We start from the raw sequence: 17,674 nt of genomic DNA on the forward strand, positions 1-17,674 counted from the left end.
ATTTCAAGTCATCCCAGGCAGGTCAGGTCAAGTCCAGTGAAGTTCTCCAAGGCAAAGATGAAGGCTCCGAGGTCAACTCAAACTCCAAGTCTCGCTCCAGGATTGAAGTGAGAAGTCCATAGTAGGGCAAAGCAAAACGACGAAGGCCATAATAAGTGATGTGCAAGTGTGCAACATTAAGCAACACTTGAGTGTCCAGTCTGACAGCGGCTGCTGTAGACGTTTGTAGTCCACTGGGAGTCATTATTCAAAAGACTGTCATGTGACAGTGAAATCCAGCAAGGGAAGTAAGTCCGGGAGTCCAGGTAGTCCAAGTCGGCGAGGCATGTAGTTGTGAAAGCGGTCCAGATTTGTCGCAGAATGGCCAGGTCAAAGTGGGAAGAAAGAAAAGGAAATAAAGAAAAAGGGAACAACAAGGAAACAATTGAGGGGTCTACCTGTTATCTGTCGATGATTTGTTCAGACAAAAGCCTGGGGAGTAGGGACAAAAACAGAAACAACAGTGAAAGCAGATCCTATCCGGGCGGTGGTATGTATTCCAAAAGGCAGTCTGGGTTGTTTGAAGCCAGGGTAATGGTTTTCTTCTTTCCAAGATCCAGGGTTTGGAAGCTTGCGCAGTATCGGAGAAGAACGACGAGAACAATTCAAGCCTTCAAAGCGAGATTGGCAGTATGGTATGAACTAGGTACTGATTTTAAGAGTCGATTTGACAGCGAATCAGAGAGAAGAGATGCAGATTCTTGAAAGCCTGGGGTATCAAAATGGAAGTCGGCTGCCAAGTCTGAAGCTGAAAATGAGGATGATGAGATCAGAAAAGAGAAGATCAAGAAATTTCGGCTCGAGGGGGGATCAACGGCCTTTTTAGACCTCATCCTGTTCGGGATTCAGGAGACGCGATCAGGAGAGGGGCAAGCAAAGTGGGCAAAAGCACGAAAATGACCGTCCAAGCGTGCGGCCGGCCTGGGATCGTGCAGCAGCCAACTGCCTCACTGGGACTATCAAGGTCGATGATTCGATCCTGCAAGAAGAGGGCGGTGATTTCGGATGCAGCTGGCGCAGCGCCAAGTGGTGACGACGGTAGTGCCATCTGCCAATAGTTCCCCCTTTCTGCTGTCAATCATTGCGGTTTTTTGACGTGGCAGAGACAATCGGTCTCCAAAAGTGGATGTATCATATTCATTTCCCACTTAATCGTCGTTATTTCGGAGTAATTTTGGCATTATTATTATTGGGATATTCGGAAATTCAATATGTAGCGGTGAAGCGGAAGTTTAAAAGGCCTGACTCCATTTGCGATGGCTGTTTCTATTGGCCATGTGCCAGTGTGAGGGCTGTGGACTTGCATCATCCTCCGATTCCTTCTCGAACAAACATGACGCACTACGGAGTCGATTGGATGAGAGCGTCTCCCGCCATTTATCTCGTGCAGGGCGAGATTGCGGAAGCCTTTCAAGATATCCCTCAATCTACCTCACATAGAGCAGAACATCATAGAATTCATGGTGCGACTCATGCAAGAGGGCGAGTCAGATCCAGCGACAAGGTCACAAGGCTACAAGCGAGAGGATACGGCATTGTGAATAGTCACTGATGCCGTCCCTGAATGGCCCACAACCAGTGAACGGCGGCTGATGGAACACGCTGATCAGCCAGACAATCGGCTGCTCCTTTACTCTTGTGCCCCGCTTTCCCTCGTGAACATCGCCGAAATGTCAGAAACTCATCGTTTGGATGAGATGGCAACACGTCAAATTCTCCTACGCATCGGGGAACTAGGATATATCTTCCTCTGCAGGTAACCAGGAGGTAGCTGGCAGTTTCACCCCTCCTGCAGCCTCACTATGTGCAGTCATTTGCTGCTGATGCTGCTCAGCCTGCGAAGAAACATCAAAACCGCTGTCAGAGAGCGCAAACAGGATATTGGAAGGGGTGAGCAGAGCGCATTTATCTACGACCGTGCATCGTCGGTTTAGAGAATCCACTTCCTACTGGTTTGGGCTGCAGCGTAATCCGTCTAGGTTGGGCAGCAATGCATGAGGGGACTGAAGTCGGAGGAAGCCTAGCCCTTCATTTTTATCTACGTTTTTTTTTTTTTTTTTTTTTTTTTTTTTTTTTTTTTTTTTTTCTGTATTCTTCGCACCTGTTGACGAGAATTATTAGCAACTCATCAAAAAATCAATCCTCTCTTGAGAAACATGAACTGTATGAGCAGCGCAGACGGGAGATTTATCAGATAGGGGTGAAAGATGGTAGAAGGTTGTCGTTCAGCAATCCGAAGATTTCAGTTGAACTATGCTTATTGGTAATGGTGATCATCATATCAAGGACACAATAGGTCCTTGCATCATCCCGTCCGGCTCAGACTGAGGGAGAACATAGTGGGGCAATTTCGAGACAATTCTCATGACAAGAAAAATTGGTTTCTGAAAACAATATAAAAAAAAGGGAAAAAAAAAAAGTGCTTACCTTGTGTGCTGAGTTGTCAGAAGGCAGGCACCGATATGACCCGATCTCTGAGCAATGTAAGTACGAACGACTGTGCCTGCATCAAGGCACAGGCCGAGTAGCTATACGGCAAAATCTTGTCGCCATCAATTGGACCGGTAGATGCCACAAGCGTTTTTGAGATTGTTGAGGTTGATGTTGGACCATGTACGGAGTAAGAAGGGAACTTTCTTTGCTCTGTGCGAAGACACGGTTTTGAAGCGAAGTATCACGTGATAATTTGCACTGTTTGCTTTGCCCTCTATTAGCTAATCCCGACCTCCATAAGCTTCCGAAACGTAGAACCCGGTGGCTTTGTGCCATGCGACCTTGGTTCTCGTACTGTTCAAGACCGTCTTCCGGGACGGCCCGCTCCTTCGAAGGATTTCTTTGGGCGAGCCCGCCGAAGACGGAAACTTACGGAGCATAACCTTGGGAAGCCCTACAGAAAGCTTAACGGCAGAGATAAGACGTTTTGTTCTTACAGAGATACTTGCCCGATAGAAAGAGTCAGGTACAAACCTTCTCCTCCAGCCCAACTTCCGTACAGGCGATGGAGTCTTTCCTGCACGTAATAGCCTGACCATCCATCTGGGACCGACGACGACTGAGGATGAGCTTCAGAGCCCCTTACTTAGTGCTCAAACTCCCGTCATAGAGTCGCGATTGATCAATTCCATTAAGCTTCCGCTTCGCTGCAAGTCATTTGGGCAACAATTGCACCGAAGCAAAGGGTGCGTTTTTGACTTGCACGATTGCTGAAGGTCATGACATGCAGCTGCTGCAACAGTCCCGCGATGTCACTGCAATTTGGGGACTATCCACTTAGACCTCCACCCTAAAGATAAAGGGTAGAGTCGTTGCAGTTTGTCCCCTTGAACAATTTACAGTCTGCTCGTAGTCAGCTACCAATGTAACTGTTACCGCATACTTGAATAAGATCACTCTGGCAGAATGATATTGGGACCTCTAAAGGGCATGTTGAATTGCCTTCCGCTATCACATGACGGTCTGAGGATTTGGCACACCCTCAGGACACTTACACAGAGCATCTACAATCATCTCTGACCGTCGTCTGCTCATCTACTTGCCATATATTGCAATGAACTGGACGGGAGGTCGGTTGCAACGGCATTCGAACAATCGCTCCAGCAATCTCGCTAGAAATCAGAAGCAGAAGTTCGCAAAATCAAGACTGAGGAGCACAAAAGATTCTCGACAGGCTCCATCGCCCCTTGAATTCGCCAAATTTGGAACAACACTTCAGGCAAAGTCCACTGGAGACGAGACTCAGAGGCATGGATTGGCTAGTCAGGTAGGATTATTGCTCCACGAACCTGGCGATTGTGTGGCTCCATGGCGGGTGGGAGAATGGCCATCCTCTGGATCTGCAGCTAAACTGTGTATTCCAAATAGACTACGGCCAATCCCTCCCTGTCACGGTTGGCTGGGGATTCCTCAGTCTGTTCTGAGCAAGTGAATAACTCACAGCCGCACAATCGCATAGAACATATCAAGCGTCAATTACTAGAAACAACAGACTGGGCTGCTGTCGGAGCTGCACGGCCTCTCAAGATCTCGTTCACACCAGTCGAAGAGGTCGAGCAATTTGGCAAAAGACGAAGATTAACCGAGGCCGACCGAACGAGGATAGCTGCCGTGGAACACAGGGCTGTGCCATCCGAATTTACCAAGTCTCGCAGGGCTCCTCGACAGAACATAACGTCGGATCGACTTGGGATTGAAGGTTTAGAGATTAAGATAAATGGACGGCGGTGCCATGCTGGCGAAGACATTCTCAAAGAGCGTCACGAGAACCTTTCCTCGCAACCAATGCTCCTTGATAGAGATGTATCAGTCCGTCCCGACCAAGGCTCGGATCCGTCAGTACAGCCATACAGTGACGCCAAGGCATGGAGCGCAAGGGAAGACTCGGTTGACAGATCATTATATTGTCAGAAGAAATCAGAAGATCCTAAGTCGTCTATACATTCTATGACCACCCCACGTTCTCGCCTCTCTGAAGCTGCCATCCCGGATCGGATAACATCCAGCAGGAACCACAGTAGGCTGATCCAAACAACCGGGTTTCTGAGTCAGGATTTTGGAGCGTCAATCTCGACGCCCTGGAGGCACCATGACAGCAACAGAGTCCACCAGTCATCCGGGTCAATCATCCAAAATCGCTTCACAATTGACGATCAGATAGCTGCCGAGAAGGGAAGGTGCTCGAACGATGAGATAATGGTAATGACACGTCCAGGTCGCCATCGAGGCCCGCAGCTTGAACGGCGTCCGTTTACACAGTCCTCAAAATACTCACTCTCACTCGATCAATCATTCGGTCATCATGAACATGAACGTGCAGCGGCAGTCACGCGGTCACCATCTGGATGGCTTCCAGAGCCGAGGTGCAGTATACGACGGCCATTGAGCGAGAAAGTCAACCCTCTTTATCCATTGGGACCAGTTATTCAGAAAGACACTCCTTGTGGAGATTCACGGGCTAGACAGTATGCATCACCGATGGTGATATTCGGCCAACCTATAGATGTTGCAGGAGATCAGGCAAGTAATGGAACAACAGACTGGATGTCGACGCCATGGAACTCTGCAGTCAAGGAACCGAAAATTACTTCGTTAACTGAGGACAGTCACGCGACATCGATCTTTGGATTTGCCAGCCAAAGTCCGGACAATCCAACGGACACTCAAGGCTCCTCACGGGTCAGTCACAGTCACACGGGTATTGGTGATGATGGACGAATCAATATAGTCGATAGCATTTACATTGGGACTCCAATTTTTAGCAACAGCAACCCTGGATCAGTGCGCAGCTTTTCTGTAGCCCGTGCTGAAAGAAATGCAACACCAACCGACTCAAGGCGTTTTTCAGAAATCGAAGGTTGTACTCCGGGACACAATGAGCACAGGACTCAAATAGAACTATAGCCCAGAATATTCGGGCAGAAAATGACAGAAATGTCGTAACCCCTTTACTCCTCTCGTCCTCGCCTGATCCTCTGTTGTTCATGCGGAGATCTCTGATATATATGTGTATCCCAGGTCAGTTGGGTGACTTGAACAGCGCGACTCTGCACCTACTGTCAGTACAAACAGACTATATACTATAGGGATATATCAATAGAATCAGTAATAACATGGTAATCGCGTTAAGCCTGGTTATCTCGTACAAAGACGAGAATAGCTGGTCACATGCGCGCTGAATTAGCCCTGCACTCCTGCCCTACTTTGCCCTTTTCGGGTGATAAGACCGTAACGTGACCGATAGCGGACAGTTCTCATTGCTGCCTCAGCTTCCAACAACAACATCCCTACACAGGATAGCCATCATCATATTGCCTTTTTTTTTATCAAGAGACTATAGGCAGGAAATCACTCGATCAAACTGAGAACACATACACACATACCGATGCACTACCTAACGACCCTCCTCCCCCTCACCCTCCCCATCCTCTCCGCAGCATCTCCCCTCCGCCCCCATGAAACAGAACTCACCCCCCTCCCGCTAGTTATCTGGCACGGCCTCGGCGACGACTTCCAGCGCGACGGCATGAAAGAAGTCGCCGCGCTCGCCGAGTCCACAAACCCCGGAACCTACGTCCACCTCATCCACCTCGGCGACACCGCCAGCGCCGACCGCCAGGCCACCTTCCTCGGCAACCTCACCGAGCAAATCGCGCTCGTCTGCGACCAGCTGCGCGCGGATCCAATCCTCTCCACTGCTCCCGCCGTCAACGCATTGGGCTTCTCGCAAGGCGGGCAGTTCCTGCGCGGGTACGTCGAGCGGTGCAACGACCCACCCGTCCGCAACCTCGTCACCTTCGGCAGCCAGCACAACGGGATCGCCGAGTTCCAAGAGTGCGCGTGGAGCGACTGGATCTGCCGAGGGGCGGAGGCACTGCTGCGCGCGGGCCGGTGGTCGAGCCTCGCGCAGTCGCGGTTCGTGCCGGCTCAGTACTTCCGCGATCCGGAGGAGCTGGACGCGTACCTCGAGCATAGCAATTTCCTTGCAGACATAAACAACGAGCGCGTGCTGAAGAATGAGAGGTATGCGGAGAACCTGGCGAAGTTGAATCGCTTTGCGATGTATATGTTTGAGGATGATACCATGGTGAATCCGAAGGAGAGTGCGTGGTTTGCGGAGGTGAATAGGACGACTGGCGAGGTGACGCCGCTTAAGGAGAGGCGGTTGTATAAGGAGGATTGGCTGGGGTTGAAAGCGCTTGATGAACAGGGGAAGCTGGACTTTAGGACTGTTCCGGGCGGTCATATGCAGCTAGCTGAGGAGACCCTGGAGAAGGTCTTCAAGGAGTATTTTGGGCCGGTCGAGGTGGAGCTTCCTCCGGATAATACTCTTCTCAAGCAGACTGGCTTGTAGACTGAGCGGCTTACCATATGCTCTATTCTATTGCTTTGAATCAATCGCGTTGTCGTGTCTGCGTAGCATCGATATTTGTCGTTATATATACCCAGATTTCCCTGAGACTTGCTCACTTAAATCATTCAAGACTTGCAAATATGTCTATTTCCCAATAAATCTACATACACACAAATGCCATCCCGCCTATTCACATGAGACAATAACTGGGACGGCTGAGCTACCCAACCATGGTATGTTCTGTGATCCGGCGCTGAAAGAACAAGGAGAAGAACAAAAGGGATGGGGTACTCGAAGCCAGTGAATTCTATGAGCGAATATCGATACATGATACACCAATGTGCCATAACGGAGCCAAGATAGACTAGACAAATCTCCTAGTAGATTAATGAAAGGTGACGAGAGAAAAATTTTGGACAAAGGAAGTGTTACGGCAATGGAGTTCGGAGAATCAGAGAAAGATATAAGATTATATGCATGCTAGTCGGCATAGTAGAGGGGGGAATGGGGCCGGCCGAGGGGCCCGAACGCGAAGATAAGGAGTAGAAGGGTTGTGCACGAGGATTGATAGTCATCATGTTGAATGAACTAGGAGGCCTAATAAGGAGGACGTCCGATTCCTCCAGTCGCCCTCCTTCTGCCAGCGTGCGTGCTGCTGGCCCTGCGGCCAGAGGCATTGGTACCGCTGCGCCTCGACTCGGCATCCATTGGCGATAGAAATCCGTTAATGAGGTTCTGCACGTCACGACGCAAGGCTGCGTCGGGAGGATCTCCCTCAGCCTTGTCGGAATTAGCTGCGGCCGCAAGGCCAGTGCTGGAACGGCTCTTGTGTCGGCTCAGGGTTCTCTCGTTATCCGCAGAGAATGTCCCTTGGTTCCCGTTGGTGAAAACCTGACGGGGCCCCGGAGCGGTCGAGGGTCGCTCGCCATTCGCCAACGAACGCTGAGCGTCGTTCGAAAACCCTCCGGGGAGACTTATAGATGGCGGGATCGGCGGCACCGGAGGGATGCCATCAGACCGCAAGTTGTACGACAATGAAGACTGCCGAGACTGGCCGCCGTTCACACCAATAGAAGAGGCTTTAGGTGTTTCCATGCCGTCACCGTTGGCCGACAATCGACCATCCCGAATGGACTGTGGTCTGATTGAGTTGCCATCCGCATCATGTTCAGACAACGAAAAGCCACTGACCATGCTCTCACTACTCGAGGAGACAATACTGCCATTCGAAGCATCCAGCCGCCCGCGGAGTGGGCTCAACCGGCGAGCATTACCCTCCACATTCACAGAAAGAACCCGTCTCAGTTCGTTGACACGCACTGGTGACTCTCTGCCCGAGCCATTGACAGGTGGACCCTGCGAGTCAGGTATGCTCGTGCGCCGGAGATGTTGCAGACCTGCTGCAGCACCGAATGCGCTCTGATGCGCGGAGGTAGCGATGGAATGAGAGCTATTACCAGCGCCATTTAAGGTGGCGTAATTACGCAACCCTAGTGTACCGTGTTTTGATCCGTTGATAGACATAGCCTCTGCCTTCTCCTTCTCAGCGGCCGCAAGACAAGCCTCTCTGGACCAAGGTGAAAGCATTTGCTCTTTTATAGATGACGGTAAATTGCATGTGACAGAATTAGCAGTCGCGGCTCCATGTCCCAGGACGGGAAGAGCATAGCTGTGTCCGGGTGATGCCGGAGGGCTGTGAGCGGGCGAGGTCATGGAGGAATTATATACCTCCTCAATTCTGTTGACAAGTTCCTCAATACCGGCCTTGAAAGGGATAAGCTCGCTTTGCGCCATGATATCGTCGTTGCGCGGAGACTTCTCACGCGATTCGATGATATCGCCGATACGAATGGCAGGCATACGCACTCTGTCGAGCCAAAGGCCATTTTGTTTCCGCCTGTCAATCTCTATCCTGATTTCGTTGCCAACTCTATAGCTTTCCAACTCAAACTTCTCGCACATTGCCCACAGATATCCATGGACCAAGCTTCCGATATTGACCTTGGCAGTTGGAGAACGCAAGGACTGCACAGATGCTAAATCCTCTTGAAGCTTCAGGATCATGGGCAGCCCAAATCTGACGGCATTGACTCCGAGCCGTCCCACAAGGCTTGTGAGAAGGAGATGAAGTAGTAGAATTTCGGATTCGTCTGTAGCGCAGTCGAGCGCAATATCGTATATGGTCAAGTGGAACAGTCGGAGGAAGTTCAACTGAGCCGCTATGATGACTTTCTCTCTCTGACTCACGTTCAAGGGTCGCTTGTCAGCCTTCTCAGTGACTTCGGGCGATTCACGTCTTGGGAGAGTGCCTGCTCCCTTCACTGGCCCGGATGTAGCCCTGATATCATCTTGAGTGGTTTCCAACGACAACCATGTGAGGAAGGCATCGATATACGCGTGGCGAGTATCCCTGTCGGATTCACGCAAAAGCCACTGCGTTCCTTCCCAGGCATGTATGCCCACAGGGTTCCTAGTCTCCACTCCAGCGGCTGTGTGTCTGTTCGAATTGGCTACCGAGAGAATATCCTTGATTGCTTTAAGTGCTGTCACTTTTGCAATAGGCAGCGAGAAGGCCGCCGCATTCATCTCTCCAGGGAACCCGGCTGAATTAGTACTACCCTCCGTATTATCTGACTGGTTCGGTAACCCCGTGGCAGGTGAGAGTTTATTGTCGATGGATGGCTTCACGCGAGTCAGGATCGTCCTGACCATATCGACAACCTGATCACCGTAGTAAATATGTGTCGTGAGATCTCCAATAGTCCTCTGAAGTAGCGCAAGCATCTCCAATCTCTCAGGGGACAGAACCACGTCGTGATCGTTCAGCTTCTCGTCCAGTCCTTGTTCCGCAGACCTCGCGCTGGCTGGGCGCGATAACAGAGTTGACATGAATTGCATCAGGCCCAGCAGAACGTCAATAACACTAAGACCGATCATGTTTACAGGGGATTTGAGCAACCAGTCGATCAAGTATATCAGGGCGTGCGAGCGTTGCAGGGTCTCTTCTGTGGGCTGGTCTTCGAGCAACATCTCCATTGCCGAAACCAAAATGATGAAACGGACTTGAACGGGACACCACTTGGCGACGAGTTCCACTAGAGACGTAGCCCAGCCGCCCATCGGATCCATATGCATAGGCTTGCCATCTTCGGATAATGGGCCGTTCCCCAGGATGAATTGCAGCACCACTTTCGTAGTGACGCGAATCTGACCACGGCTACTCCCCGTCACGACTATGCGTTCCAAGCATCGGAGAGCAAGCAAACGCATGTCCATTTCCGCCTGCCTGTCAACGTCGGCCGTAGACTGTGACGCCAATGCAGGATCTCCATCCATTGCGTCAACTGTCTGCACGGTTGCAGTACTAACCCTCCGTCGTCGACCAAGCGCCGGCTCGTTCTTCTCCGACTCGTGCAGTCTGAGCTCGAGGGACACCAACAGGCTATCGTCACCATTGTAAAGACATTCCAGAATGACCGGGAGAAGGATCCTCAGTGAATCTCCGCCGTCCGCCGCGAGACCTGCTTCGGAACTAACAACACCTTTGATCGCTCGCAATCCCGCAGTCCTCCAACGTATTACCATCGGACCGCTCGGTGCAGCCTTCAGTTGAGAAACGGATTTGGTCTGGTCTGCGAAATCTGCATACGTCCGCACGACTTCCCGGTATTGACTGGCGAAATCCTGTTCAGCAGATAGCGCGGCCATATCCTGATGCCGACAGAACGTCTCGAACGTTGATATCGACTCTTCAACCATGGAAAGGTCTCCGGAGCGTAGGACGGTTTCAAGGACGGTCATCACCGATCTGGCATAGATAGGAAGATCGCGGGGAACTTTCTCGATGAGCGCCGTGAGGATTTGAAGTGTTACCTGTACATTCCTATGTAGAATACCCATGTCAGCCAGGGGAATTTGCGACCGCGACGGTTGACAACTGCCGGCAGGCTCGCTTCAAACTCACCCTAACTTGTTACGCCAGACATCCCGAGCTGCCCTTTTCTCCAGAAAGGCGCCGACCTTGGTCAGCTTGCTCCGGCGTGTGCTCACATAGTAGAGTAGATAAGAGAGTTCACTGGAATTTGGTTTCACATCCTGGACTCCTTTCTGGTATTGTGGGTAGCATTTAAGGACCAAGACCTGGTGTTTAGGCCGACATGATTGGCGCACGCTCTCCATCGAAAATGATGGCTGCAAGATTGAATTGTGAGGTACTTGTATGCCAATACGAGGGCCCGGATCACCGGTTGCCAACAACGCCGTACGCGATCTGGAGGAGTGAAAACAGTGGCCACTACCTAGAGATTAATCTTCCAAATATAGCTGGATAAGTAATATGCCCTCTTCTATGTCATGGATATGCGAATCGGCGGATCGGGGAGGGACGAGGTCACTGCACTGCTCTCCGCTCAAGTCTACAGAAACCAGTGTGAAGATTGGCAGAAGGGCCGGAGGAGAGAGAAAGGAGATGCGGTCGGTATAAACACCAAACGCGGGGTTAATCCATCGGAGTACACATTCAAGAATTTTGCTTGTGCCTAGGAGCCGCTCTGCAGAAGATATGATGAGAGGAGTGTGAAATCCGAGTGTTGGGGAATGACGCAGGAGGAGTGGGATTGTTACTTGGTGTTTTTCCAGGTTACTTTTGAGAGGTACAGTAGCGTTGGGTCGCGCACGGAGTTAAGGCTGGGGAAAGCTGAATCTTCGCCGTCGGCCGCACCAGCCTCCGTCGCAAGGCGTGCATCAAGATCAATCGAGGTTGAGGTAAGGGATCATAGAATTAGTTAAATGTACTAGGATGAGAATAGCATTACGTCCTTGGTGATAATACTTTTTGACATTTGATGGCATGCTTTACTTGGGCGCAGCTGATCAGACAAGGAGTGACTACGTAACTATCGATGACTGGCTGGTTTGCATAAGAATAAAGACACCATGCAACTCTGGAAACAACGCAAAATCCAAAGATTTAACTTGTTCTTTCTCAACTACATATCTACTTTCCAAGAAGTAGAAGTATTTTTGAGTGCTTGTCGCAATCTGTAGCTGAACCAATCCGCTTTGGTCTAGGTATCAAGAACGGAGATGAACCAGCAATTGAGCCGAGTCCCGCAACAAGACCCCACATTTGTACCAAGATGAATGGGGATAGCATTGCGATCCATTTGACAAGCAACATCCTCGGAAAGGATGAAGCTTTTGGAGCTTTCTCGCCCCGATCTCCCTTGTAATCGGTATGAAGGACAATTGAGTGAATGCCTCGGTCACACATGATCGTCTGTATGTAAGAACATACATCATCTGCATCTTGCATGAACCTCACGATCATACTGTCGTTGTAGTCCCGATGATGGAAAGGGAGCCCTGTACCCCACTGCAGATCCTGTGTCTACAATAGAATAGCAAACTGTGTCCCCGGTTTACTCCTTGGGAACACGTCAAAAAGAGTGCCGAGCCTGCCGCGACACTGCCCGTGAGGGCTGTTGGACTAAAGAATCATTTATCGATTGACGCAAGCCCATCATGTCTTTGAAGCGGTATTCTCCTTGTCTTGCTGTGTCCCTTGGTCTCCTTCGTTATGCTCCTTGTCTCCCGCCTCTACGTTGTGTCCACCTTGCCCATCCTCAAGACCGGTCCCCGCTAAAGCTTCGATGACTTGAGGGAGAATGATGTCGCGACGGAAGGTCTCTTCTTGTAGAAGTCGTAATGCTCGTAAGGTCGCGCCGGGATGCGTCAGAAACTGCGCGTATTCAGGTGTTTTCCAGTAAGAGTAGAGGTAGGCAAGGTACGCCGCGAATGCCTGCGCTTCGGGGTCTGGGCCCTCGGTGCCGGTGTTACCGTCGTCCCCGGATTTGGAGATTCCCAGGAGGTTGGGATAAGTCACCGCCAGGTGAGAAAGATAGTAGGGATTTGCGAGCGAAGAGACAAACTCTAGTTCAAGGGTAAAGCGAGGATTTGTGAGCGACGGCGGCGGACGTTGCTGGGGTTGAACCGGAGGCTGCTGGTCCATCGTCAAGGAGGAATTGAATCACTTCCGCAGAGACAAAGGCTGATTGAATTTGAAAGGTTCAAAGAGAATCAAAGTAGAAAGCGAGAAGGACGGTTAGACTCTGGTCCTGAATCTGGAGTGAGGAAGGGAAGGTGCAAGAAGTGTTTCAAAGTTGCCAAGATCTCAGAGAACTGATGATGCGCGCTTCGCCAAAAAGGGAAAAGATACAGTGGCCCACACAAGCTTGATATCAGCCTGCTTTGTCTCGCTCACTTTCAAACCACAACAGAAACACACTATTGCAGAAAAACACTTGGAATAATCAACTTTAGAGGCCGCAACTCCACCATACTTGTGCATGAGTTTTACCTCTGTGATCTTAGTGTGGTCAAGGAGGAGTCGAGAAGCCAGCAAGCTCAAAAAGTTTCTCTGTGTACCTGCTGAACGTTATCTAATCCCGCCAAATAAATCTATCTGCCAAATAAACGAGTGGTGCTTTTTCTTTTCCACAGTCAAGGTCAAAGGGATGGTTTTTCTCTTGATACAATCTTTGACTAGATCATCATCTCTCCTCTTTAGGCGATGGAGGGACCCAAAGGCTCAATCTTAAGTGTAACAGGCACATTGTGACCGCAAATCATCAAATACAGTTGAGTTCGAGCTTACACAATACAGGGATAGCCTTTGTTCCAGATCGTCGTTCATCCTCCCACTGGATCTAAGCTCGCATGCATCGGGAAGATCTGGAAGTATATTAAGTACCGGGGGTCACGAGAGAGCTGGGCCTGCACAACATCTCTGATTCGTTCTTGAGACCATAAACGGCTCGTGAGAATACTACTCGCTGAAAGGCACGGCTATTTGCAGTCTGGAGGACTTCTCACATGTCCATGTGGGATTCGCTTCAAAGCTGAGATGGAGCGCCCAAAGCGCTCAATCGTAGCTTTCGTCGACAGAAATAAAGACGGGTCTTCTATTACCGATGAATTTTTTTTTTGCCTAGCTTGCTGTGGGAGCGATTAGTGTGACCAACCAGCACATCATACTGATCAATCCGGGAGCTAGAGTACCCGTTTTATTCTGCCTGGACCTGTTTAAGGACCACCGCAAAGGGTACGACATTAGTCCGTACTCACCAACGCCTTTGAGACCAACCTCAATCGCACAGTTCACCCTCTGAACATCAAGCAGTGAGGGAACTATGCGCGCATTGTTACAAGACCCCATTGCCTTGTTGCCCGGTTATCGGCGTTTCGGCTTTTCGATTTGTGGACTCAACCGAGCCAGATATATCTAGAACTTGGCCTTGGATACGAGCAAGACCACATATCGACGATACCATGCGTATAGTTTCCCAGCTTTTAATTAAACCATTCATTTTTCTCACCATTGTCACTCTTGGGTACGTCCACGTGCTCTTGGCATCACAGCCATCGCCAAGACGCTTACTCCGCCGGCTTTGCTTGGCAACTGACACTACAGCTTGTTCCCCTGTTACCCAAGCTTCCTAAGAGAGCACCTCGCCTGTGCACGTGTGGGGAAAGCTCGTTTCGCATTTGTTCGTTGATGGACAATGTCAGCATTGCAAGGACGCCTCGTTATCTGCCAAGCCTGTCGGGTCTTGGCTCAATCCTTTGACCTTCCTAATTCCCAGTCTGATATGATGCCACCAACAGCACTCTTGCGCGGTCTTGACGACCGAGAGATCCGTCCGTACCAGTTCCTGTCGATGGATATGCAATGCACCTCTTATGCATCATGGAAGGATGGTCCTTGGCACCTTGACTAAGTTTGTATTATAACTTATAAAGGGAGTGATACCCTCGACGGTTGAATCTGTTCTCTCCAAGGATCAATCCCTGTCTCTTTCAGTCTTTGTCAAAATGAGGTTCCTCTGGGTATCCGGGGTGTCACTTCTCGCTTCGTGCGCCCATGCTCAGACATTTCAACGCTTGGGTGGTTGTCCTACTCTGGGCTGTGTCTTCCCTCCGGATCAGTATGTTTTGACTAAGAATATCGCTTGCCATTGTTTATAAGTGGTGGGAGAACCTAGAGCTGATCGCCTGTTTTCTCCGTAGGGCGGATTTTCTTCCCGGCCAATATTTCGATATCCGACTGGAGGTTCACTCTCCGATCAACGGCTCTGAGGCTCGCGCGGGTGTACCCGACCCCGACTTCAAGTTCACTATCGCCAAGAAGGGTAAAAAGCCAGTCCCTGTAACGAAGTACTTTGACATCGAGGAGCCCGAGCTCGAAAGATGGAACTTCACATGGTATGAAGGTATGGACGTCACTAGCTGTCGACACAACAGCCCACCTGCTGACCAATAGCTAGACCTGTTTGCGGAAGACGCGAACACGCCTTCGCTTGTCAATGTGACCTCCAAGGCCTACAGAAGAGTAGCACTCTATGAGCCCGGAGAGTACGAGGCTACCTTGACCTACTATGGAAACCAGACAACCACGGCCAACTGGCTTGTCCGGGACCTTTCCAAGAAGCGGCGGGCCAAGAACGTCATCCTTTTCGTTGGCGATGGAATGACCACCAACATGATCACCGCTGCTCGTCTCATCGCTCATCGCAGTATCAACGGCAAGTACATGACGAAGATGCAGTTGGACAAGTTCCCTGTTCTGGGCCACCAGATGACACACTCGATGGATTCGTTCATCACCGATTCTGCCAACTCTGCGACTGCTCTATACGCTGGGCACAAGACCACCGTCAATGCTCTGAATGTTTACGTCGACTCCTCTGAAGATCCCTTTGACGATCCGAAGTTTGAGAACATTGCTGAGATTTTCCGTCGTCGGTACCCGGGCGCTGGTATCGGTATTGTCTCAACTGCCTTCCTAGCTGACGCGACTCCCGCCGCCCTGGCCGCTCACACCAGCAACCGGGGTGAATATGAGCACGTCATCGACGCTTACTATGAAGGTCTGACCAAGTACGAGTGGACTAGCTTGGAGGGTCCTGATGTCATCTTCGGCGCCGGTGCAGAGAACTTCCTCAAGAGCAAGGACGCTTCGCGGGACTACTATGGCCTGTTCGCCGAGAAGGGCTACAGTATCAGCTGGAACAATACCGCCCTCCATGCCGCTCCCAATAACACCAAGGCTCTGGGTGTGTTCCAGACCTCCAACCTGGCCACTTGGCTCGACCGCAACGTCTACCAGTCCAATCTCCAGAACAAGACCAACTACCCGGACGGCTCCGGTCGCGATGCCGAAGACCTGCCTGGTCTGAAGGACATGACCCTCAAGGCCATCGACGTGCTGAATGCCCGCCACAGGAAGGACGGCTGGTTCCTCATGTCCGAGGCCGCCAGCATCGACAAGCAGATGCACTCTTTGGACTATGATCGGTCTCTGGGTGAGCTCCTGGAGCTGGATGATACCGTCCGCGCGACCATTGAGAAGCTCCAGGCTCTTGGTCAGTTGGACGACACCCTGATCATCGTGACTGCTGATCACGGACACGGATTCGACGTTACTGGCTCCGTTGACACCGAGTACCTCAACGCCCAGAGCGAGGACCGTCAGAAGCGTCGGGCCATTGGAGTCTACGAGCAATCTGGTCTGTCCCAGTACACCGTTGCCGGAGCCAACACCCTGCGGTATTCAGAGGGCGTTCACTTCCCCGCTCGCTGGGATCCCAGATACACTCTGCACTCGGGAACGGTAGCCTTCCCCGATCACCGGGAGAACTACCAGGTCCACGCGTCCGGCCCTCGCACCCCTGCCACCGGCTCCAAGACCAACTACTACGCCAACTACAAGGACGCCGTGACCGGGTTCCTGATCAACGGTACCCTGCCAGTGGACGCCAGCCAGGGCGTGCACTCGCTGACAGATGTGCCCGTGTTTGCGCAGGGTCCATGCCAGGAACTGTTTGGCGGAGTGTACAATTCTATTGATATCTTTTTCAACATGGCCGAGTGCCTTGGACTGGCACAGACCAAGAAACCCAAGGGCAAATAAATGCTCGGGTCGAGCTTAAAGCTAATCTAACTTACTTATCTTCTTGGAGAGAGATTGGAGTTTTTCAGATGTATTTATTTCGGGGTATGGTGACGACCTGGAGCTCTGGCATTTGGCGAGTGTAAATCGCTGTCTCAGATTCTGAACGGATAGAAAATGATGTAACAATGAATACTGAACTCTGATATTTGACAAGTTTTCTCTTGTGTATTCGTCTTTTTTTTTCCAGGACGGTTTTCCCTGGGAAGCTGTCCCTGACGTACCAGCAGCACGATAGGAATGGATCCTTGCATCAGCACAGGGTCGAAAAATCGGGGCTGTCACTACGTAATTCCCAAACATTCCATGTTAGTAGACAGTAAACTACCTATCTACCCCTCGGTACAGATTGTAGGTAGGAAGTTTATCGCTATCAACCCAGCTCCGATGACGGAGTACAGTGGCAGCTTGTAGGCTGGTACGTAGGAGGATAAGGGTCACCCCCCTGGATTGGTACATAGTCCACATGCCTTGGTAATGGCGTGCGCGTGGCATTCCTGGCGGAAGGCTGCCGGCGATGGAGTTGTTGGTATGTAGCTCTCACCAAATTTCTTTCTTTTTTTTTTTTTTTTCTCCTATCAATTCTAAAGATGTACAGGTTTGTTGAAGGAATGGTCTGAATCATGTCATGGAACAATAATGATGGACACTGGGGTGATTGACTTCTGCAGTGTGGTCGACTAAATGACTAGTGAGGGGACTAATACTCTGGGGTACGGCAGAGTGGAGTCAAGTCAGGAGGAGTGCGTACGAGTAGCTAGGTTGACATTGCATGGGTA

At 50.8% G+C, this 17,674-nt stretch overlaps 4 protein-coding genes across 4 annotated transcripts; 2 read left to right on the top strand and 2 right to left on the bottom strand.

Annotated features, from left to right (window-relative positions):
- Positions 1 to 5,917: 5,917 nt before the first annotated feature.
- On the top strand, positions 5,918 to 6,886 carry ALT_1399 (palmitoyl-protein thioesterase family protein; the record flags this gene model as incomplete). Its single annotated transcript, XM_033563743.1, has 1 exon — positions 5,918 to 6,886. The coding sequence occupies one exon, from the start codon at positions 5,918 to 5,920 to the stop codon at positions 6,884 to 6,886; it is 969 nt and encodes a 322-aa protein (XP_033419634.1).
- Positions 6,887 to 7,483: 597 nt separating this feature from the next.
- Positions 7,484 to 11,065, bottom strand: ALT_1400 (protein efr3; the record flags this gene model as incomplete). The annotated part of the gene is made up of 2 exons (XM_033563742.2): positions 7,484 to 10,769; positions 10,851 to 11,065. The coding sequence occupies 2 exons, from the start codon at positions 11,063 to 11,065 to the stop codon at positions 7,484 to 7,486; spliced, it is 3,501 nt and encodes a 1,166-aa protein (XP_033419633.2).
- Positions 11,066 to 12,407: 1,342 nt separating this feature from the next.
- On the bottom strand, positions 12,408 to 12,896 carry ALT_1401 (mediator of RNA polymerase II transcription subunit 31; the record flags this gene model as incomplete). Its single annotated transcript, XM_033563741.2, has 1 exon — positions 12,408 to 12,896. One exon carries the CDS (start codon positions 12,894 to 12,896, stop codon positions 12,408 to 12,410), a length of 489 nt encoding a protein of 162 aa, XP_033419632.1.
- A 1,862-nt stretch (positions 12,897 to 14,758) lies between these two features.
- ALT_1402 (alkaline phosphatase) lies at positions 14,759 to 16,856 on the top strand (the record flags this gene model as incomplete). The annotated part of the gene is made up of 3 exons (XM_033563740.2): positions 14,759 to 14,871; positions 14,954 to 15,156; positions 15,211 to 16,856. 3 exons carry the CDS (start codon positions 14,759 to 14,761, stop codon positions 16,854 to 16,856), a joined length of 1,962 nt encoding a protein of 653 aa, XP_033419631.2.
- Positions 16,857 to 17,674: the final 818 nt, after the last annotated feature.

The sequence above is a fragment of the Aspergillus lentulus genome (assembly GCF_001445615.1).
Source record: "Aspergillus lentulus DNA, contig: Alt04, strain: IFM 54703, whole genome shotgun sequence".
Classification (NCBI taxonomy): Eukaryota; Fungi; Ascomycota; class Eurotiomycetes; order Eurotiales; family Aspergillaceae; genus Aspergillus; species Aspergillus lentulus.